Source organism: Barbus barbus, assembly GCF_936440315.1.
Source record: "Barbus barbus genome assembly, chromosome: 17".
Classification (NCBI taxonomy): domain Eukaryota; kingdom Metazoa; phylum Chordata; class Actinopteri; order Cypriniformes; family Cyprinidae; genus Barbus; species Barbus barbus.
Genome location: NC_136745.1, coordinates 3,004,789 through 3,029,592, shown reverse-complemented (window position 1 = coordinate 3,029,592; position 24,804 = coordinate 3,004,789). Strand labels below are relative to the sequence as shown.

At 38.3% G+C, this 24,804-nt stretch overlaps 1 protein-coding gene across 2 annotated transcripts in view; it reads right to left on the bottom strand.

The window, feature by feature from the left end:
• The window catches only part of LOC306883040 (THO complex subunit 2-like), an 82,771-nt gene that overhangs the window by 13,383 nt on the left and 44,584 nt on the right, over nt 1-24,804 (bottom strand). For both annotated transcript variants that reach the window (XM_079438104.1, XM_079438105.1), the window contains exons 18-29: nt 24,608-24,688; nt 24,266-24,362; nt 21,923-22,040; nt 19,868-20,047; nt 11,017-11,181; nt 8,393-8,668; nt 7,042-7,183; nt 6,798-6,955; nt 5,515-5,643; nt 5,061-5,192; nt 4,352-4,536; nt 1,669-1,856 (exon numbers count right to left, since the gene is read on the bottom strand). In XM_079438104.1, the coding sequence (XP_079294230.1) occupies nt 1,669-1,856; nt 4,352-4,536; nt 5,061-5,192; nt 5,515-5,643; nt 6,798-6,955; nt 7,042-7,183; nt 8,393-8,668; nt 11,017-11,181; nt 19,868-20,047; nt 21,923-22,040; nt 24,266-24,362; nt 24,608-24,688 (1,851 nt within the window). The remainder of the gene's footprint in view (nt 1-1,668; nt 1,857-4,351; nt 4,537-5,060; nt 5,193-5,514; nt 5,644-6,797; nt 6,956-7,041; nt 7,184-8,392; nt 8,669-11,016; nt 11,182-19,867; nt 20,048-21,922; nt 22,041-24,265; nt 24,363-24,607; nt 24,689-24,804) is intronic.

Genomic DNA, 24,804 nt, shown 5'->3' with positions numbered 1-24,804 from the left:
ATTTGCTCATTCAATTGCAAAATATATTTCACTTCAAATGACAAGCCTTTTGTATTTTTAAACAGCACTTTGTTAGTATTTGAGCCCATTTTAGAGTCCTAGTAAATTGCTCAGAGCAATTAATATCACAGCTACTAATGGGAGGCAGAGTTTAACTGATGATGGGGGATTTCACCTCTTCAGTGTCTTGCAGCGAGAAGCTGCTGAAATGCAACAAGAACTCTTAGCAACACCATGTTTCGCAATCGAGGCGCTGTTACTTGGGTATTGAGCTGTATGTGGATTCCCATTTTAGTGCCAAACACAGTGGTTTCCACAAAATTGCCTTTTAAGAGGTTGTTACACTGCTTCCAACAAATCCAGGTGTGACTCAACTCAGGCCTTTCCTAAAAGTGGATATACACAACTGTTCAAACGTTTTGAGCCAGTACGCTTTCTTTTAACTGATCAAAAATGGCAGTAAAGACATTTATAATGTTACAAGGTTTCTATATAAATGCTGTTCTTTTGAACTTTATTCAAATCAATACGGATCAGCACGACTGTTTTCAACATTAATAATCAGAATGTTTCTTGAGCAGCATATTAGACTGACTTCTGAAGGATCATGTGACACTGAAGACTGGAGGAATGATGCTGAAAATTCAGCTTTGATCATAGGAATCATTTAGAGATTAACAGAAAACATGATCACACTTTAAAGTCCAATTCTCGCTATTAACAAACCATTAACAACTTTTGCCTCAAACTCCTGAAAAATTAGGAAAATTACTGCTTATTAATAGTTAGTAAGGAAGTTTGTTAAGTGTAGGTACTGGGTAGGATTTTATATATTTATTTAACCAGGCAATTAATTAAAAAGTTCTTATTTTCAATTATGGATGTAGAACATGGCAATGCAGAATGTATGCTTTATAAGCACTAATAAACAGCCAATATGTTAATAATAGGAATGCTAATGAGCAACTAGGTAATGGTGAGAATTGGTCCCTTTACTGAAGTGTTCACCGAAAACACGTTATTTATAACATTTCTTCTTATTAATATTATTATTATTGAGATTACGGTTTTGACTATTTTTGACCAAATAAATTCAGTCTTGTTAAGCATAACAATAAGTCTGAACAGTAGTGTGATTTCTTAAGTTTTTCCTTTAGTCTTTTCTCCAAAAACAACTTAATCTTCAAGTTCTGCAAGCATATGGACACTCATCTCTGAGCACCTGTTTTATTTGTGACACCTCATTTCGTTAGTGATGCAATCAAGTAATTGAAAATCAGTAGACTCTAAACGAACATGGGTTTGAACATGTTTACTGCAATCCCACAAGGTAAGCAAAGACCTGCCAGAGCTGTGGAGTGGACCGAGGAGCCTGGAGTCATATGCCCTGCACTGCTGTTGTGATCAATCCTGGTGGTGTACTTGTTTCTGTGCGAGGCTTTTCTGTTCTAATATCCTCTGCAGTTTTACACCAATTCACACAGTAATTGCAATTAACTCCCTCAGGGTGGCAATTCCCACAGCGAGTGTTATACGCCATGGCAACGCGTTTCATTTTAAATTAATGTCAAGACATTCTCAATAAATGGACAAACAAGTCCAGATGCTCCCAAATCAATTCCTGAAGCTGCGTAGAGGAAAACAGGACAATGATTCAAATAAAGTCACCTGAGTCGTCGACGGCGCCCTCCTCGGCTTTGCCAGCGCTGGCAGCAGCAGTGGCGGCAGGCTTGCCCGTGTTGCCAGGTCCGTTCTGCAGAGTGCCAGGCGTGGCGCTGCGCACTGGCTGCTCCTTATGGTGGAACTCATTTTCTGGCACCATGTGCACTTTCCTGCCTTTCAATTGGCCAGAGTAGCTGCAAGTCACACACACGGTTAAAATCACGGCAGATGGTAATACAAAGTGCAATGCTTAAAATCACTCAGAAATGGATGGATTCAAAAAGAAATCCTCGAGAGGGGTTGTGTTCGCCGAGGCCAGGTTTTACGACAATTAACATAACTAGATCGGCATGCTTTTGAGAGGCTGAACACAAGGTCTGATTTCCCTCCTTCATTTCTTGTTGATTCCACGTGTCTACAGAGAAACACAAAGAACAGGGCCCACGTCTGCCCAATAAGCTGAGGTGTGCTGAGAAATCCCGCTGGTGGCACGAACGCAACAATTACCCGTCAACAGTTATTACCAATTCTGCGACGGAAGACACGCCAATTAAGAAAGAAATCAGTTCCTCATTATGATTGGACATCTAATCAATTTACAAGCCAAATCACATGCATATTTTCTCTAAACCACTTGAGCTGCTCAATCTAAACAACATTATTTTAATCCAATATACAATTCTGCTCAAAAGTTTGGGGTCAGTAAGTTTTTGTTTGTTTTTTAAGTTTTTGAAAAGTCTTATGCTCCCCAAGGCTGTATTTATTTGACTAAAAAGACAGTAAAATAGTCCTGAGATTGAATTTTTACAATTATAAATCACTTTTCTATTCAAATACATTAAGATGCAATTTATTGCTGTGATGCGCAGCTGTATTTTCAGCATCATTACTCCAGTCTTCAGTCACATGATCCTTCAGAAATCAGTCTAATATGCTGATTTACTGCTCAAGAAACATTTCTGATTATCATCAATATGATTACAGCTGTGATGTCTAATATTTTTGTGGAAAAAGTGGTATTTTTCTGGATTTTATGATTAATAAAATGTCCAAGAGAACAGCATTTTTTAAAAAAATATTTTTTTTTTTAACAAAGTAAAAATATTTACTGTCACACTTGATCAACGTAATGTGTCTTTACTAAAGTATTAATAAAAAAATAAAAATCTTACTGACCAAAAAGATGAACCGTAGTATATCTCAATGTGATGTCAAAAGGTAAGCAGTAAGCTTCTAACAAGCTCATTTAAAGATGCAGAGAGGAAATGTGGATTACAAAAGGTTAATAAAATTAAACTTTAAATGTTTCATGCCATTAGCTTAGCAAAAAGCTAACCTCAAACTCTACTGGAATCAATGGAGTTGATTGTCACGTGTGTTTAATAAGAGAAGAATGCGTGTCCTGCTGAATTTTAAATCAGTCACTTCTATTTTAGGATACTGCCTTAAACGAAGCTGCCTATGTAGGGAGCAGACGGCAAGGCATCTTCACTAGGTTTTGTGCCAGATCTGCCGTGTCATTCAGGAGAACAGCGGCTGCTCTTGGGAATCAGTGGGGCATGATCAAGTCCTCGACACTAATTCCAGCTCCAGTGAAGCAAAACAGCCCATTACAGCTGATAACTGATAAGATCGCCTTGTCGTGACGCGACAAAAGCCTTCCGGCCGGCAAAGTCCAATAGCTGAATGGACTGTGTTCATTAAGCAGCAATGAAGAGGCTCTTTAAGCGGCCAATTTTGGATGGAATGACTACATTGAACTATGTTTCCTCCTCAAACAAGCTCACAACAATCCTCTTCCCTTCACATGCGCCTGAGACGACCAGCCACTCCTGACAGTCTTCAACAGCACCAGTCCGACACATTTAATCAATCCCACTGCGGAGCGCATGCGAAAACGGCGGAAAAGAGCAACGAATAAATCAGCCTTAATGTGGCAAACCTCTGCCAAGAGACACCCCCAGAAACCCCCAGCTGATAGTTAAGGAACAGCTGATGGTTGGAGTAGGGGGACTTCCCTCATTAATGATTTATTTCTGCAATTATCCAGTAATGTTTTAAGTCTACTTGCACATGCACAAATGACTGGACTGAAGGTGACCAAACTCCCTATGAGTAGTGGGGAAATAATAATAATAATAAAAATAAAAGCTTATTTCAGGTCTTTACATAAAAACCTTGCAAAGATGCAGCTTCAGTCCTGTGTTTGATCAAATTTTGATGTGTTAAATTGTTTGGTAAACCAACTGATCAACTGTCACAAATTTGGGGATGATCTAATAAAAGCTGTGGGACTGAAAATTTAAAATAGCAGAAAATCTAGTCAGTTAAACTGAACTACAGAATTGCTACTTTTTTTTTTTTTTTGCTATTGAGTAAATAATTGGCTAAGGTTAGAAGAACCAAACTGATTCAGAGACAAGTTGTTGCAACATTTCATAACCTTTTGGCATATAGTTCTAGGGGCTGCCATCATCCTCATAACCCCAGCAGATATAATACACACCTTCAGAAATTTAGCCACTGAAAATGTCCTACATTTTAAAAGAAAGCAAGCACAATTAAAATGTGAAAACACTACACTACCACCAGCTAGACTCCTGAAAGTGAAAGATAAGAGTGGACCCTCTAAACCAGTGTGGTGAAAGCACTTCAAATGCTGAGGCCAGCCGGCTCTCGGCTCAGTTACCCCATGGCTAACGCATAGAGATCGGGCCTCTTCTCTTTCTCTTCCTGGCAGATCTTGTGAACGCGGCACTCCAGAGCCTGGCCCAGGTTCAGCACCTTGGGGTACCAGGGTAGGATCTTGGTGAGCACAATCAGGATGTTGCGGATGTGGGTGTACTCGCCCGTCTCCAGACAGTGCACTGACGCCTGAGGGAAGAGAAGATTGTTCTGTACATGAGGCGCTAACAAAACGTCACAATTATACAAAACACAAAGCCTTACATAAGTAATCAGAAATGCCAGGAATATTGTAAGAGGCCACATTAAATGAGAATCAGAGATTTTGTGTAGCAACGCACATGCATTTTGCATATGGCTCTAAATATCAAGGCACAACACAATTTGAAAAATAACAAAAAAAGGTAAAGAAATAGGTCAATAACGTCTTAACATTTTGAATTCAGATTTAGTTCCAATTTGTGCAACAGCTGAGTAGTAGCACTAAACAACTTTGCCTGTTTAGTTACTCTGAATTGGAGGAAGTGCTGTTAATTTAACAGACCCCACTGTACGCAGCTGATGATGAACATTATGCAGGACAACGACTGACTCCAACATGTAGCCTATTAGAATATCTGCACGATTGCAAAATGTGAACTTGTTAATTGAACAATTGTACAAAAGCGTTAAGATAATATTGTGTTGAACTGTCTGAAGAGCACAGTACTAACTTTAGTCAACTTGTAATGCCATTTGTGGACAACATGCCGGAAATTCTCATAGTCCAGCTGATCAGCTTTGTTCCCTCCGTCGAAACCACTGGCTCGGAAAATAGTCAGGAACCCAGGATAATTGCCACATTCCTAGTGAAGGAACCAGAATCAAACAAGATGAGACAAACAGATCACACAAAAGCATGTTTAACCCAAAACCTTAAAATATACAGACAGAAACGGTTTTATCTGGTTATGTAATAAAAGTCCATTATTAAAAGAAATGTGAAAATGGAAGATGATTAAACTTTGACAATCAGTGTGTTCCTAACGAAGATTTAAACTCTCTGATCCTTCAGGGAAGGGACGCGCTGCCAACTCGTTTTCACAGATACCAATTTAGTGGTGACTAGGACACGCTAGAGACAGCACTGAGTCGAAACTGCGTGTCGGTGGAGAAAGCACACCATACCTTCTCATAGATGGCTCTGTCGCTGTGCCATCGAGTCACAGTCTCCAGCATGCAGCACAGAAAGCGGCCGTAGCGGCGCGACTCGTTCTCTGTGCAGCTCGCTACCGTATAGATGATATCAGAGAACACCTAGATGAGCGTGGATAGAAACAGAAAGAGAGGGTTGAGTAGGCTGTGAGAGAGAGCCGCTGCTGTCATTAAACACAGACCCCACCATTCTCTAATCAACATAATGGAAATACTTCAAACATTCAGATAAAAGCACAAGAGCAACACATTAACAAACAGAACCCTAGATAAGCTTGTAGCTCTCTGACTGTAGCCAATGGCACATAAACACAAGGCAAACAAGCCATTAACAGCCCTGCGATAGCACTTTCCATCTAGAGAGTAGCAAAGAGCGACAAACTCCTAAAATCACATTCGTGGTCTTTTTCAACAAAGGGTCAGTTTAATATCAACTGTCAGGAGGTCGAACTAAATGTCTTTGTTTTACTTTACTTTAAATGAGATCTGGGACATCAGAGCACAGTTTAAAATCTGATTTGCTTTTTTTTTCAAAGTGGACCACAAATGGAGTGAAGCTTCCAAACAAATTAAAATACATCAGAACAGTCACAGGGTTGCGGATTTGAACCGACAGTGACTAAATATGTTACAAATGTTTGTTTATTATTATTTATAGCCATATTTTACATTAAGATGAATATATGTTTGATTAAAGTGTAAGGTCACACTTTATTTTAAGGTCCAATTCTCACTAATAACAAACCATTAACTAAGACTTCTCCCGCAAAACACTCCTAATTTGCTAATTAGGGATGTAGAATATGGTCATGCAGAATGTGTGCTTTATAAGCACTAATAAACAGCCAATATGTTAATAACAGTCATGATAATAAGTAACTAGTTAATAGTGAGACTTGGTCCTTATACTACAGTGTTACCCTACTATAGTAAATAGTATTAAATTATTTGTGTTCTATGTTGTAGAAAGCATCTAAATCCCATCACAGTTTGTGACATGTTATGTAAAAGGGTTGTGTCCACAATGTGACACTGCTACATAGATGTTTTCTGGTAGATAAGCATATCATTATAACTTTCTACAATTTAATGATGTTGTTTAATTTAAGACTAGATAGGTTTCATTTCACATTAACGGTTCTCATTCAAAGGAACATGGGATTTGCACTTCTAAAGAAAAAAAACAAAAAACAGGAGACACTATTTTGTAGGCCATTTGTTGAAAGTTCCTGTAATGGTTCCTTTAGTGAACTCACTCTGTCGTAGCAGAGCAGGGTGCAGAAGTTGGGCGTCTTCTGCTGGTGCACCAGCTCCACGAAGCGAGCGCAGTAAACGGCATCAATGGCTGAGAAGACGCAGCGGGGGAAGATGCAGAGCTGCAGGAACTTAGTGATGGTTTCATTCTTAGTGGATTCTGAGAATAGAGGGAACACGGGGGTGAGAGACGCGTAGAGCCTTTGAGCAGCGGAGAGATTGTGAGAGAGTTATCTGAGGACTCACTGGCGAGTAACCAGTTGTCTTTCTCCAGTTTGAGGCGGTGCAGAACTCTCTGCACATGCTCCAGCTGCTTCTTCTCCTCTTCCTGCAGCTTGTCCTGCAGCGCTGTGCAGCGCTCCTTCTCTTTCTTCTTTTTATTCATAGGCTGCAATAGAGAAGAGCATTTCATGAACAACCAGAGAAGAGTCTGTGTGACATTGCAAGGATTCCTGTATGAGTATTTAGTAGTGCTGTTTGTAAATCAACAGCCTCATGGCAAAACAAGTTTATATTGTGGATGAGCTTTGAGATTGAGGTCTATGCCGAATGTGAAGGTTGATTTGTGCATCGCAAAACGCTGCTGTTGCTGTTTCCAGTCACTAAAACAACAATATCCATTATCTGAAACAGCTAAACTGTCAAAACTCTGACTTGTGAGAATGTTACCGATGTATACAAAGGCACAGAGAGCAGATAGTTACCATGTTTAGTTAAGAAACTGAATCATTCAAGAGATTCGTTCAAAAATGCTGATTCATCCAGTAATAAAACACAGTATTTATGAGTCATTGAATCATTCAAACCACTTTTTCATAATTTTAATATGACAAATTTATGTAATTAAATATTATATTTTAAATACATATAAAATGTTTAATAATTCATTTCAATTAATTCAATACTTTTAAATAGACTGCAGCATTAGTATTTTGTCTTTTTTGTTGTTGTGTTTAGTTCAGAATCGTAATTAGTTCAGAAACAAATTGTGTGATTCGTCCAATTCCTCAACTGATCCAGAATTCCCAAATAAATGATTCAATTCTCAATTCATCCGTAACTAAGTTAACGGACTCACTGAACCAAAAATTTATATATGACTTCAAAAAAACCCAAGAAGCTTTACTTTTGAGAGTATTTTTAAAAGGCATTGTTGAAAATGCCAATTTGTGAGGTTCATGCCCTGCAGGAAACACTGAGCTGTTCTCTCAGAGACCTTTAAATCGTATATAGAGCTAAACATTTCACAAAACCTCCGATATGTGGCTGGCAGCACTATCGATGAAGAGAGGCTTTAGAACTAAATTTACTGTGGACAGAGCATGGGGTCATGTGACTGCACACTTAACATTGAGAGCATATGCTTTCATGAACTGTTTATGACAAATCTGAGCTTCACAACAGCATCACTATTCCAGCAAATACGGACTACCAATTATTTTAATAGCTTTAAATAACCCTATTAACAGTGAGCAAGCACAGGAACTGCTTCTTTTACTCCAGTAAATATGACTACTTGATTCATTTTTTTAACAATACAGACAACAGAAGATCTATTAGGCTGAATTTTGAACACAAAAGGTCTTTAGCGTCTCACCATCTCTGTGTTTTCTTCAATAGCCTTGATCTGCATCTTCAGTTTGTTGACCTCGCGGTCGTAGGCGTTGTGCGGCACCGCCAGGTCGTACATGGTGAGGGACCAGAAGGTGGCGTAGAACTGAGGTCGAAGATCATCCCACACTTTGGGCAAGTGAAGAGACACGACAGCCTCGTGCACCGGGGCCATCACCTGCTCGCAGGCTGCGATGTACTTATGGACCTTCTGCTGCTGCCTGTTGCCCTTCTCTGCCTTCTTCAATTCGTCATACTTGGACTGATGGGAACACAGAGACAGCAGGCAAGCTTTAAAATTCACTCGAGCACAACAAACAGGCCTGAAGACGAGCGTACGCAGAGGCCTGCACGTGGAATCAGGGGGCGGTAAATCTTGTTAGAGGTGAAGAGAGATGGGTTAACTTTACACTGCCCTGGAGAGCTGTAAGCGGGGGTCTAGCGTTGAGGGGAAAAACAAAATGAGCTCTGTATGAAATATTCATTAGGCAGGCAGTATCATATAGAGGTTATAATACTGCAAAATACAACAAATAAATCACAGTTTACTGTAATGCAAGACTTGTATTGAAGCAAGAGTAATATTGCATTACCGGATGCTTTGCATTTCAACCACTATTAAATACTCTATGCTTCAACTGTTATTGTCTTGGGGCATTTTTTGCACTAATCAAGCCTTTTTTTTAGATCAGCTCAGTTTGGAGTCATTAAGTCAGTACTGCGTGCATCCATTTGCAAATAAAAATCCCAAAATGCACTGTCAAAAATCATCCAGTCATGTATGATTTTGTTTGTGACTGATCTTCAAGGTACTTCTGTGCTTGAATTACTAAACAATCAGCTTCGCAAACATGCTAACTTTTGGATTCAACCGCAAGCTCAAATAGTAGAGCATGGCGCTAGCAACGCCATGGTCATGGGTTCGATTCCCAGGGAAAGCAAGAGCTGACAAAATGTAAAAAAAACCTAACTTGAATGCAATGTAAGTCGCGTTGGATAAAAGCGTCTGCTAAATGCATAAATGTAAATGTTAAGCCCTGTTCCCACCAACACAAATTCTCCATGTGAAGATTTCCATTACATAAGTACAAGCCAAAATGTGAAGACTTGCCAAAATACACAGAGACAGACAATGGGATAAAACAAGGGTGAACATTGGCAGTGTTTTTACAAGATTGTGGATTTGAATGGAATGTTTGAGAGAGATCTTCTCGACAGCTATGCCACACGTGTTAGCTCTTAACAGTCAAGCTCTAGATACAATTGGAACATTGCAAAAATAAAAGCAATCGTTAGGATGTAAGCCTAAGTGTAATGAGTGCTTGCAAAGGTTGTTTGAAAATAAATTCCACTAGGTCACATTAGTAGTGAGTTCAGACTGACACAAACATCCAAATGCCATCAATTTGACAATTACTCCAGTCTCTTACATTTACATTTATTCATTTAGCTGACGCTTTTATCCAAAGCGACTTACAATTGCTATATATGTCAGAGGTCGCACGCCTCTGGAGCAACTAGGGGTTAAGTGTCTTGCTCAGGGACACATTGGTGTCTCACAGTGGATTCGAACCCGGGTCTCTCACACCAAAGGCATGTGGCGTATCCACTGCGCCATCACCACCCCCACACTCTTATATTTCTAACTTTTTGTTTACATGGTCAAAGATACCACTATTACATAAAATTATAACTGGTGCTTACAAACGGACTATTTTGTTATGCAACAGTGAATAGCAGAGGAAGAACCTGGAACTGGCCCTCTCATGTTGTCTAAATAAAGCAGCAAATACACAAATCTTACCAGAAAATAAATACTATAAATGATTTTCTACATGGACCACAGTCTATTATCAGAGAGTGACATTTTCATTCAGTTCGTCTGATTTTTTTATATATTTTTTTTTGCATTAGCCTGAACAGACACATTTAATGCAAACTCAACCAAATTTTTGTGCTGAACATTTGTGTGGTTGTCAACAGTCTTTATGTTGGTACTGAATGTATCCAAATGGCAAATAAAACAATCCCACAATGCACTGCATCAAAAATCATCAGGCAGAATCTGTTGAACATGCATATAAGCTGTGTCCCAAATGGCACACCATACACTATGCACTCTATGTGTAGTTTATGATCTTTATAATGTTCTGTCATCCAGCATCAGTCTGATATCCCCTCTCCTTCTACTATGCTATTAAAGCTGCCTGGGATACACAATTGCATGAGGGTTCATCTGGAGGTTTGAAGTGCTTTTTCTTTTAGGAACTTCCAGTGTGAACAGTCACTATTTATACCCCTAAATGACAATAGCGAACAAGTACACAAACTGGGTTGCATCTATACTTTTAATTTACAAAGTAAAAAAAAAAAAAAAGTTTGAAATAAAATGCTTTGTTTGCTCAATCAGGGGGATTCAGCAAACTTCCAGGGGCTCCCACTAAGTCTTAATTACTTAAATGCATTTATATTACCTTATTTTTTATTTACTTTTTTCCCAACAGAAGTACATATCAGTTTAGATCGGAGGGCATTCAAATATTTTGGACACAGTAGGCTTTGGAGCCAAAATGTTATGAACTACTGCAAGAGTTTGTTTTGAACACTCACCAGAATCTGATGGGCATACATGGGCCGAGACAGGAAGAAAGCAGCATCGTGTGGTGTGTGGAACTGGTTGCAGAGGACATCGACTGACGGCACCCTTTTGATGTAGTCTTCTGTGCTGAGGTTAGACGCCAAGAAGCCACCAAACTGTACAAGAGTGTCGTGACACTATGGGGAGGAAGCAGAAAGAGAAACATTCATCATTAAAAGTCTCTCCCTCTGGTCCACGCTTCTGTCCCAGCCAAATGCAGATGCTCTTAATAAATCCTCAGGTCGCTCATTTATTTGGGGAACTGCACCTCGCTTTATTAAAGCCATTCATCACGGGCTCTCCATCGGAATCGATGGGATGCACAGTAAAGCAATTTAGTGGGAGCGAGACACTGGGGAGAGATTCCAGAGGAAGCTGGTGGAGGGAGGGAGGTACGGCCTGACCACTGGGTCAACTACCTAAATGTTCCCGGACAGCTGCTTTACTACCAGACAAAGTTTAACAGACCTAATGAACAACAATATTGTCTGAGTTTCAGACTTGAATGTGCTGGATGCATGGATATAAGTTTGCCAAAAAACAAGTGTATTTGCTTTGTACGACATGGAGGTTCATTAAAACCATTAGTAATGATTCAAAAAGAGTCATTTGTTTATGTGCTTCAGCTATATGTTTTTGATTCACTAGAGAGAAGTGGTTCACGAGATTCACTTCTAAATCAGACTACACTGGTTGTGCTGCGTGTTATTACATGCAGTGAGGACGCTTCGGCGAGGCTGTAGATCCAGCAGCAGGAGTGCACTAGCACTGAAAAGTAGTGCAGGAAATAAACTAATATCGATCTTGGGCTTTTAAGAATCAATATCAAGATTCATTAAAGTGCCCCTATTATGGATTTATGAAAAGGACCTTTCACGCAGCGTGTAACAGAGATCTAAGTGAATGAAAACATCCTGCAAAGTTTTCAATCTGAAAGTGCACTATGTATAAAGTTATTGTCTCTCAAAAGAAAGAGTCGACTCTGAATCATTGAAAAGAGTTTAATCATTTTTAAAACAAATCCCATGACGTCGACATGAAACATTAGCATATTGCTCGCCCACTTGTTGCGCCGCGCAGACCTAGGGAAACTTGAGTTTTGCATTGATCTGAATGAAAGTGGAAATTCATTCTTGCCACTAGGTGCCGCTTTTGGAGCATTAAAAATAGCGGTCTCCGTGGTAACGCTGTGCACAAAGCAGCACTGAGCGCACAAACACTGCTTTAAATTAAATCGACCAATCACCGCAGATTAGCGTCACGCTAAGGAGGGGTTTGGAAAAATTAATCGTTGAGCGAATCGTTTGGGAGTCGTTGAGCAAATAAGGTCAAAACAAATGCATATTATAAGACAATGAAAGTGTTTTTTGACCTCGCATGCATATCAACCTGTTGTTAGGGACAGCCACAAACAAAATATGAACCTTTCATAACCCATAATAGGGGCACTTTAAGACAATATTTACTCCCAGCCCTTAACCAAGATTCACTTTTTTTACATGCCGTCAGCCCCTTCCTGTCCAAGTACATTTTCAGACCTGCAGATCATTTGTGTTTTGAAATAGGGGTTTAGACCGTTGCAAATTGTATTTATGCAAGTCACATGTAAGTAAACAGTCCTCTCATTGATCAGAGAGCACCGGTTTGTGTTCCAGGATTACGCTCACAGTGCCATCCATCAAGATGAATTAAAAAGTTAGCTTTGTGCACTAGCTTCCCTGCAAGGCAGGACGCATTTCAGAGAAAATCAATGGCATTTCAAGGCGCTCTTTGGTTTTCGACTGTGATATTAATGTGCTCACCCACAGAATCAGACACTGCTGCTTTCTACACAACACATTTCCCATTATGAATTATGATACAGCTCGGTTAGCCGGTCCATTGGGTCGGATTGTTTTCTAAACTGACCAGAACTGGACCGTTCCAGAGTTGGTCTTTAATCAGCATGGTTCTGAAACAATCATCCATGAAAACTCCCTAAATGGGCAGTCAGAACATGCTGTAAACTTTGTCTTAAGTCCAAAATCTAGGCATGTAAAGATAAAAACTCACAAGCAGTGCATTCTCACAAACAGATGCAACAGACAGGAAGAGATGACACCTCTCTAAACCTGTGCAAAGAATACCGTGTCCAGACTGTGCTAAGAACAAAACTGGACATCAAAGGAAGATGAGATTGGTTTGGCTTGCTTTCAAAACTCGAATCAGCTCAGACTGCCAAGACACCGCCTGAGGGACTCGCTGTCACATGTCACACTCACAACTTTTCCACCTCTCATTTGAGACTTAATTAATTAAATGCTTTTGAGTTATAGTTAGGATGAGAGAAAAAAAAAAAAAAAAGCTTTCCCAAAATTTCCAGAAGTTTGTTCATGTGGTAGGAAATTGTAATGACACATATTCATCCAAAGGAAATCATCTACACTCAAATTGTATTTGCATTATCTAGCTAGAGCACATACGACTACTGCTTTTATGAATACCATGAACAAAGAAAAGAAAAAAAAAATCAACAGGCTACATAACTCTTTAAGAGCTGTTTGTGTGCAAAACAGAACTGCATGATTCTGGATAAATTGAGTTTTTGGAAATTGCTATCATAGCATAGTTAGGCTAAATGCTGCATTTTTCTCATTTTGGCAGTTTAATTTTCTTATTGAGAGCATTTAAAGTAGTGTTTACCCAGCTTTAATGTAATGCGAACAATTGTCAGTAACTACTATTGCCACTGTAGTACTCGAAATTAAAGCTTGTCTGGGAAAATGTTTTTAGTGAAAGACATCTTTACATGCCCGACTGGACAAGTTAGCCTGATTAAAACTTGAGTGAAAAAAATAACTAGGGAAGCATCGAAACGCAAGACAGATTCTGATTTTATTACGTTCAACATAAAAACACCTTAATGGAACACAAACTCACGGAAGAATAAATGAGGTAAATGTTCAAACGGCTGAGTTTATTTATAACATATGATATCGGTAGCATAAGCGAGCTGTTTTGTGGATTACCACGATTGCAAATGTTACATAGTTCAATAAACGATTAGTTAACATCAAGTTACTTACTTTTTAGACCCAATATTGACTGTTCGGAAATCGCTCCAAACAAAGATCGCAGTGTTTACTGAATGACTCCGCATTCTGAACGGATCGGTACAATGAATGTCTCAATTGACTCACTCATTAAGTTATTTGCTGCCACCTACTGGCGGTTTAGTTTCACGTTTAAAAAGTATCGTTGCATTTTTCCAACATTTCTTATTTGTAGTTTCAAAAATTTATGTAAAACATTAATGTCATAACAGTTTTAATTTTGCATTGTAAATTATTTAATTTGATTGGTGGTACAGTTCTACAATGTATTATTATAATTGAATTTATTATTAAAATGTAAGATGCGCTTATTTTAAAATATATGCCTTTTTGGGTGTTCATTTTGGTCTCATTTATGTAACTGCAAAATATCCACATAATTTTCATTATTTCTTGTAGGCGCAAAGGATAGCAGCTATGATGTGGAGAAATGTTTGATGCTGCAAAACTGTCTGAAGCAGATTATATTAGGTAATATATTATTGATTAATTCTGTTGTAAATCCTTTTATAAACGTATTTTAGATTACATTTTATACTGAAATACTGTAGTTACATTATTGCTTATATTTATTAATTTCAGGTGAACCCAGTGGCTTTTGACTAGGCCTATTCGAGGGTCACATGGTTGTAAACTCATACCTCAACTTTGTGGCTGGATGTGCAGTCTTATTACAACTTCAGTCTGGCATCCTGGGAGCAGGCATCTTTTGCACACAAGTTATTTCAAAGGTAACGTGTTTTACTTGAGTAATTTCATTTGTGAAAAAGGTTACTTAAAGTACTGGTAAATGCTGATTGTATTGTATAAGTGGCATTTTCACATTTATTTTATTGAGCTAGTTTCATTCAATGCTGAACTTTATTCTAAAGCTTCTGCTTGTTTTTATGTGCAGATGTTTTGTTGGAATCCCAACACTCACTGGATACAAGACGGATACATAGAGGCAAAACAAGTGGAAAGGTCTCAGAGAAGAGGGACAATCCTCATGTGTGCGTTCATTTCAGAAAGTTGACGGACTTTCAGTAGTTATTAAATTGTCATTGAAATTTTTATAGAAAGTTAATGTTCTACACAGAGTGACTTTTTTATATAACAGGTATTTGTAGTTATTTTGTGATGCTGTTATTTTTATGATAAGATTTTAACTGTTGAAAGACTGATTTTTATTTTTACCAGTAAAAGCCTTGCAATGTCTTTCTGCCAGTTTTAATATTTATTTGCAACATCTTTGACTTGGTTTTTATTCATTTGTAAATGTATTAAGGTAGTGCTCATGATAATGCATTTAAATCAGTATTTTACAGTTCACTGTTAAAATTATTCTTCGCAGCATTTTCTTTGTTAAATTATTAAAACATCTTGGATTTAGGAGTATTTACAGGATTTTATTGGCAACTTTAGTTGCCAGGTAAATACTGTACTTCAGTGAGATTACAAAATACTGCTGAAAATAAACAAGTTTAATTCAATGTTACTGTAAAAATACTACAAATGACTGTATTTCACATACAGCAATTAACTAATTTGCTTTGCAGTATTATACTGTAATCCATTTTACAGCAATAACATCTTAAGATTTTATTGGCAACTTTTTTGCCAGTAACATCCTGTAAATTCTACGGTACATTTTTTACAGTGTACAGTTTATATCTGAACTATAAACTTTTATCCCAGTACTTCTGTGATCTGAATGTTTGTCGCACAGAAATAATGATACTGTGTGCTTGAAAAGACTGTGAGGCTGTTTCATTCATAACAGATGACAGCTGCTCTCTTCAGATCAGCGGCAGAGCGAACGCAGCTTAAATGTTCAAATCGCACGGATGTGGTCGTATGCTGCACGGACTAACCAAGTGATCACAACATTGAACTATACTCATCCAGAGTGAGCAAAAGGGCTGGTAAAATCACTCTGGACCCCTCACATCCAGCACACTGCCTCTTTGAACTGTTACCGTCTGGTCGACGCTACAGAGCTCTGAGCACCAGAACGACCAGACACAGGAACAGTTTCTTCTCTCAGGCAATCCATCTCATGAACACTTGACACTAACCGTGGAGAACACAACTCTATTATACATTATTTATTCACCACACATACTTATTTTTTCATTTCAAATTTGCACTTATCAGACCTGTACACACACAATTGTCTATTATATATTGTTTTTGCTTTTTTTTTTTTTTTTTTACATTGCCTATTTGTATATTATTCTTTTATTATCTGTGTCCTGTCTGGTTGCTGTCTTTCTGTTGCACTGTGGCGCTTCGGTCACTACAAAAAATTTCTCGTATGTGTAAACATTCCTGGCCAATAAAGCTCATTCTGATATGCACCCATAGGAAGAGGGAAAACTAAGAAACGACCTGTAATTTACCATGAAAACAAGCGTTTAATATTTTTGATAAAAGTTACAGTGAAATAAGACGTTTATTAATATTGTTAAATAAATATCCATTTGGAAAATTACAAACTTCTAATTGGGTGGGCCACTGACCCGTAGGTACGTGACTGGTCCATAGAACAAACAATGCAGGACAAGTTAGGTTTCGGGGTCTGGAGTTTGTTCAGATCGCTCTACAACATACAAAACACTAGGATATATTAAGTGGCAAGCATGCCAAAAGATGTATTAAACATGCAAAATAAGGCAAATTTATACAAATTATTAAGTTGTTCTAATATTTTTCAGGATGCTTATGCATAAATCATGCAATCATGCTGAATGCATATTTAGTCTGTGAGATGAGTCAATCTCTCTCTGTGGTGCATCAGAGGCGGTGATAGCCGGGCACAGGAGCCCCACACATTTCTGCTGATTGTAATGAGCAGCGCACAACTTCCTGCAAAGTGAGTTAAAAAAAAAAAGAGCCAAAATTAATAATTAAAAGCTTCCCCCCACTGATGTCAGGAAAAAGCGTGTTTCTCATTCACACCATGAGCAATTATTTAGACAATTTGGCATCGCGAGAGGGAATTATTTGCTAAAGGCTCTAATTTGAGACATTGAGAGAAAAAAATATGAAAAAATAAAAAGCAAAAAGGATCGACCGGCGGCATCATTTCGCAGTCCCACACAGAATGGAGCTGATGATGTTAGTTTTTAGCACCATCTGCTGTGAATTGCGACATGTCTAGAGAACATGGGGGGAGAGAGGAAACAGTCAATTGGATTACCCAGTGAGTAATTGAGCTGCGCAGCTGCTGAACATGAAAAGCAAACTGCCAGTGTGTGTGGGCGGATGAAAATCACAGAAGTTCTGTACAACTCTCTACGTGAGTCTTCCCATGGCTGATACGGGCCACTTTCATACCCAACTGCGACACTGACAACCATGAAAAGTTTCTAAAACTCAATCATTCAGTTTGGTTTCCTTTGGGAAACGGCAGTTTTCAATTACTCGTTTAAAAAGTCAGTTTCACCCTAAAACTCAAAAACAGAGACTTTGCAGTGTGTTCAAGCAGCTCTTTTCCCTGCAGTGAGATCATACACTGATCAGGGGCTGTCAAGCCCGTCAGATAAAGTCGTCTGAAAATTCAGTTTTGGGATCAGTTCTCACTATTAACTAGTTGTTGAAATTACTAGCATATGAGCTGTTTATTTGTACTTAAACAGCACAAAAATAATGAATTATTCAGCATGACTATATTTTAGATTCCTTAATCCTAAACTTAACAACTACCTTATGAATAAGCCCCATTTTACTCTCCCTGCATTGGTTGCCGCTGTTTTTTAGAATAAAGTTTAAGATTTCACTTTTTGTTTTTAAGGTCTTAAAATGGGCCGGCTCTTTATTTATCTGGACTTGTGACTTTACATATCTGCTAGATGTTTCAGGTCATCAAACCAGCTCACAGTTAAAAAAAGAAAGGGAGCCCAGGCTTTTGCCATAGTCGGCCCAAAATTGTGGAATAGCCTACCTTTATTATTAGGAGAATCTCTACAGAATCTTTGTTTAAAGCCAAACTTAAAGCCTTCCATTTAGAGAAGGCTTGTAATACGCAAGTCGTCCTGAGCTTGTTTCTCTGTATGTACTATGTTTTTGTATGCTATTGTTGTTGTTTTTTTAAACATTGGTTTTACAATTTTTGTACAGCTCAATGGCCAGCGACTGTTGCTTTATTGTGCTATATAAATAAACTAAACTAAGCAGCCAATTAAGAGTTTGATGCAAAATTTGTTAAAAGTTAAGTTAATAGTGAGAATTGGTCCCTAAACTATAGTGTGACCAAAAGTAGTCCATAATACTTCTGTGGTGTACTGTCTTTTATCTGAAGCCAGATTATAACTTTTTGCACAGAAAATACAAAAAATTAAGTCTAGAGTCATTGATTTTATTTATTTTTTCTCCTTTTAGCCACAGCTTTCCAAACTGATTACCAAATATGCCAAATATGGACATTGCTCCATGTTTGATGTCAATAATGATGCAAAAGTATGGAAGCCTGTTTCTGCCATAGAATAAAACTAAATAAATAAAAGTAACAATATATGTATGAGTCTGCATGCCCAAAACGGTCTTCATAGGCCTGCCCAAGGCAAATCATAGCATTGCAAGTCAAAAGAGATTATTACATTTACATTTAGTCATTTGGCAGACGCTTTTATCCAAAGCGACTTACAATTGGGGAATACAAAAAGCGATTAATCTTGAAGAGGTAATCAGACAGAGGAAGTGCTCGTAACACCAAGTCTCAGTCATTGTTCAAATAAGTACAAGCTAGTAAGTGGAGAGAAAGATAGAGGGAAAGAGTTTTTTTTTCATGATTTATCATCAATTTAATACTGAATGCTGAATTGAGACTTTGGTGCATCAGGCAGGCAATAACAAAGTATTAATAAGTAAATACATGAATGAAAATGAGTGAGGCAGCCGGCCAAAATGGTTACTAAATGACCAGAATTTCTCCCAGTGTTCTTGATGGCCAATTTAAATCTAAATATTGATTTTGAAGACGTTGAAAACGATCGTTTTGAGAATCTGGTTGAGATCGTGAATATGAGCCAGATGCTGAATGCACTGAGGAAGCGCGCTGTAACGATGACAGGGATGGTGAAATCAGCAGCTCAAATTGAACACTTCCAAGTTTCAAACGGTAACAAAATATGCTTTATTTTATTCTTTTGTAATTGTTATTAAAATATCAGGAGAGTTATGTGCTATTGCAGCAGTTAGAGATCCATCTGTGTTAGATATGCAGGTCCAGGTCGCTAAAGACCCGAATATGTAATAATAATAGCTGAAACATTCATGCACTAAAGGGTTAACAGTTTGCTGACTTAAACAGGCGGTCAATGGCATCGATGTGAGAAAGACACTGATGAAGTGTTATGCTATGCTGAAGAACTACCTATTCCATGATGTTTCACTCATTAACACATTTCCTCATCTAAAAAGTGGCTCTTTTCTAATTGGCAGCCTTTACCTCGTTAAAATGTGCAATTTTATTTGCCATCTCTTCCTGAAAATCCCCTCCAGGAACCCTAAAGTCTGACTGTCTATCTATATCACGGCATTATTTTAAACTAGACTGAAAAGTAAACAAGCATCAAACTTGAAGTAAACAGTTCTGAAGAAATGTATTATCAGCTCCACTGCATGAGCTCCGCTGCTTGTCATGTTTAATTAGCAGTTATGCTCTTTTTAGAAACTACAATGGCAGAGTTGAGGAGTGCATGGATCTGAGTCATCTTGGTTTCCAGAGCCGCCGGTTAGTTGATTATACCTGATCGTAAAGCTTCCCCACGAGTTTAAGGTGCTTCTCTCCCCCCTCAGAGAAGACCACCCCGTTCCTCTGCTGGGCCATCAGGAGACACAGCGGTAATGCCAGCTCGTGGTCCAGAAGAGCATCCTTCAGACGCTGAGACGACTTCTTAGTGTTCCTGATCTGTCCAAAGTAGCCACCCTACACACACAAACAATCAGAAATGAACAGAAACACTCCCAATCAAACATGTCATCCATTATCAAGCCTCTTCATATTGAGGGGATATGCGCACAAGATGAGAGGAATGTTCATGACCAGGCCAATATGGAAGCTGCGCAGACTGAACTCGGGAGTTTCTTCACTTAAGAAACTGCCGAGTTGATTCATTATGAACACCTACTGTCCCATGTGGTCGCACTTTAATTGCCTCAGTGTTTTCAAGGAAGCAGTGTTAAGGCAAACACCATCTGCAATGCATCTTGGTACATGTTTGACCTGCTAAGTAGTGCTGGTTTGCAGAATAATAGGCTAACACATGAACTCTAACTATCTCTCATTTCAGGGGCCCTGATTTCTGCATCACAACACTCAAAAAAAACTAAAAAAATAAAAGCCCAAGTTTACCCCCAAAAATGTAATTCTGATGCCATTTACTCCCTCCCTCCCTCATTTATTTAATAAATGGCTGTAACATTCAAACCCCACATTGTTTCACGCTGTACACACTAGGTGAAACTCGCAGTGCTGGCCTGCTCTATGAAAGAAGTTTCTGTGCCAGTGCTCTAGATACAGTGGCCCCAAAAGTATGTGAACTTCACTGCCTTAGATTAGAGCTGTGAAGCTAATCGAAATACAGCTTCGGTTTCATTTTCAGCCTCCAACTACTATGAAAATACAATAATCAAGATAAAACGAGTATTGCCTCACTTCCTCCATAAAAGCCCAATTTCACGTGCAAATCAGTAAAATCACGTAACGTTTGCAAAATGGGACTTTTTTATATTAAAGCTGATTAGATTTGTTTTTAAAAGTGCGAATGAACTTCCTTCTTCAGTGTAACGTGATGTGCTCCGAGACGGAACAGAACAGGCATGTAAAGTCATCTTTTAGCTCAAGGTGCAAGCCTAAACGGTCAAATACACGCAAAAATGTGTCAAAATGTGGCGCTTGGGGATTATTCACATAAACCACATAAACAAAAGTTATGTATTAAATGAATGTAAAAGTTGAGAACGAAAATACGTGCAACAGTAAACTGGATCCGTGCCGCTCTTAAAGTGACAGTGGGCTATATTCCTGCTGCGACTGTGTGCTTAATATTAATAAAACAAGAAACGACAAAGGCTAAATCACACACTGCTCTTGACTGAAGGACATTTGCACCTTTAATAAGAAACAAACAAAGTTTAATTCTTATAGTGAAGACTATGCTGCTTTATTTTACATTTGATTATTCATTTCTGTAGTAGGCTGTTAACTGAATACTTTAGACTTGCATTTAAAATCAAAACTTTAAAGCACAGTTTAATTTGTATCTTTTTATTCTCTTGTATTTGTACTTTGCTTTTTTATTACTGACAGTTTGATTATTTTCAATACTTTTGAGGACTCTTCTTTACTAATATTAGTTACCCTAGTACTCTGCTGTGGTATTGAGAATCGAGACATTTTGCTGGTCTCTAATATGTAGATATCATGGCAACATTATTTACAGAAAATATATATTTGGTATATCACTCTCTTTAAACAAATCACTATTATGAGTGGTCATATGGCCCACTCATAATAGTGTTAAATAATCATGATTACAATATTTGTATTTTATTTTACTTATATATGTAAATAATCGTTATAATGATTTTTGCCATAGTCAAGCAGCCCTACCTTGGATAAAATATCAAACCAAGTGGCATATTAAAAATACATTTTAAATAACAGCACAAGCATTGGACATCTGAAACATTGCTGCAGCCCTAATCTATTGCAATGACATACACATTCACAAACATGGCTTAAACATGTAAATGCGTCCTGTTTGCTAAACGACGACCATGTTTCAAAGGTGTGGTGTACCTCCGCTTTGAGCTGCTCTCCACCTGTCATGGCCTCCAGCTGCTCCACAGTCATCTCATCTGTGATCTCAATCCCTGCCATCTTCTGCACCACCTCCTTCAGGATCAGCAGGTCAAAACTGGCACAACACAAAACACAGGAATGATTAAAGGCCTCGATAAAACCAAAGCTGCTCTTCGGGAGTTCCTCACGCTCAATGACACTGGATAAAGGAAATTAAATAGATCTGTGATTCCTTGATTTTAGAGAAAGTCCTCAAATATGGACTGGCGAATCCAGCTCTAGTGTGAATGTATTGGATCCTCTTTTTCAATTTCAGTGTATATTTTGGTCCGTGATGCACGACAGTAGCCTTTTCAGATATGCAACCCATTTTTGGGTCAGAAGCCACTAAAATTTAGACTACTTTGCTATGGTAATTTCAAACAAGAACAATTTACCTGCACATTTTAATTTTACTTCTTGGTTTGATTATTTTTACATTCAGAGAAAAATCATCTACTTAATGAGAAAATCAACCCCCCACTGGACCATCATTGTCAATCAAATCCATTATCTAACATGCACCCAACCTGTAAACCTGTACACGTATGAAGCTCAGATCTCAGAGTAAGTGCTAGTCGATTCTCCGTCTGTCAACGAGGGCTTTAACTGCCTGCCAACACGCGTCTCTCTCTGGAGTGCTGAGGGATAACCCACACCTTATTAACGCTGCTGCTGCTTACACATGTGCAGAACAGCCTCACATACAGCTGTGTCCAGAAATACACCGCTCTCTCAGACAAGCACTGGGATTAACCTCTTTAGTCCAGAGAAATTAATCACTTTAATTGTTAATTGCTGTATATTATATATATATATATATATATATATATGGGGCATTTGGACTAGAGCAAACTAGTGTTGCAAACACAGCACATTTCAACAATGCTGTATAAAATGCTAAGTACTAACTTTCAGTATAAAAGCACCGCTGCAGACGGGATGAGGAGAAGAAGAATTGCTGAATAAAGCCATTATTTTTGTTTTCTTTGCACACAAAAAGTATTCTCGCAGCTTCATTAAATTACAGTTGAACCACTGATGTCACATGGACTATTTTTCTGATGTCCTTTCTACGTTTCTGGGCCTGGGAACATTGCAGTTGTGTTGCTGTCTATGCAGGGTCAGAAAGCTCTCGGATTTCATCAAAAATATCTTAATTTGTGTTCTGAAGATGAATGAAGGTACGACAAGTTTGGAACGACATGAGGGTGAGCAATTAATGACAGAATTTTCATTTTTGGGTGAACTATCCCTTTAAGAAAATCAAAAGTTAATCTGTCCAGGGTACTGAACACTTGGAATGAAGGGGTTAAATATGGAATTAACGCTCAAAACATTGTCAAAGTCCTTAAAAAGACTTAAGTCTTGAATGCCTTACTGTACTTTAAGGATACATATTCTTTGAAAAACAGCAGTATTTTGGTAAGCCTTTATTTTACGGTTACATCTATTAGTTGCTTATTAGCATGCATATTACTAGAATATTAGCCATTTATTAGTACTAATTAAGCACATATTAATGCCTTATTCTCCATCGCTAACCCTACCCAATACCTAAACTTAACAACTACCTTACTAACTATTAATAAGCAGCAAATTAGGAATTTGAGGGAAAAGTCGTAGTTAAAGTGTTACCTATTCTAAAGTGTGACCAAAATTATCTTCAAACTAATTTGGGTTTGGAAATGTCACTTTTCTGTTAGAGCCCTGGCCATACCCTACAAAATTAGTACAGATTCAAATTAACTGGCAAAAGCATGCTTCTTTTAAATAAAGATTGGTATGCATGAGTATATTGCAAAACCAAGTTCAAAACTACACACATAGCCAGGAGAACGGGGAGTAGGGCTACGTAAATTTACTGGGAGATAAAAATTACATCGCAACACTTTTTTTTAATGCAATATATAAGGTGGTATGAAAGTAGTTGTAGTCATAAGTTTACACACCTTGCAAAAACTGCTAAAATGTTTCAGTTTTAACTAAATAACTTTTTTCCCCCCACATGGATTTTTTTAGTATTGCCCTGGGTAAGCCAATTCAATCAACAGAAGCTTACATATAGTCTACAAGACAAAATAATAACTGAATATAGACCATTTTCCAAAGTTTACATATCCTTGATACTGGGCATCTTTACTTGGATGATCTACTGTTTTTGTGATGGTTTTCATGTTCTGAGCAGTTGATTTTGTATAATAACAACGATTTTAATGAAGTGCAGGGTAAAAACAGCACAGCGCCTCTTTGAAGGTCAGGTCAGGTCAGGACCTAAACACAGCAAACACGTAAGCGTACCTCTTGCCTGCTTTCAGCTGGTTGGTCACATACTGCAGAAGACCAGCTAACTCGATGGGATATTTTCTGAAAACCGCTCCACAAAGACTAGCGAGACCTAGAGAAAGACGTGATGACGAAAGCAAAATATTATCATAAGAACGAGCATTAGAATTCGTACGAGGGCAAGTCAAGATTGTCAGGCATTTGTGCTCCAAATTGCTTTCCGGACACACTCTAGCAGCAGGGTCAAACCATTTCAAGAAATGACATTTAATGTCCATTAGGATGCAAGGCAGAAGTTCAATTTATTCGGCATCTCGACACATCGAAGAGGCGTTTTAGAGGAAACGTGGCACTCACTCTGCAGCCATGATGAAATGGTCGTGTCATCGTGTTTCATCTTCTCTTTCTCTGGGTTGGCTAAAGCTTCAATAATGCAATCTGCCCACGCGGTCAAGGCCTCAAACACACCACGTCTCGCTCTTTAAAGATAACACATCCGCTGTAAGCTCTTCAGACTATTACTCATACGCTTAGACATTGTTTTGGCATGTTCA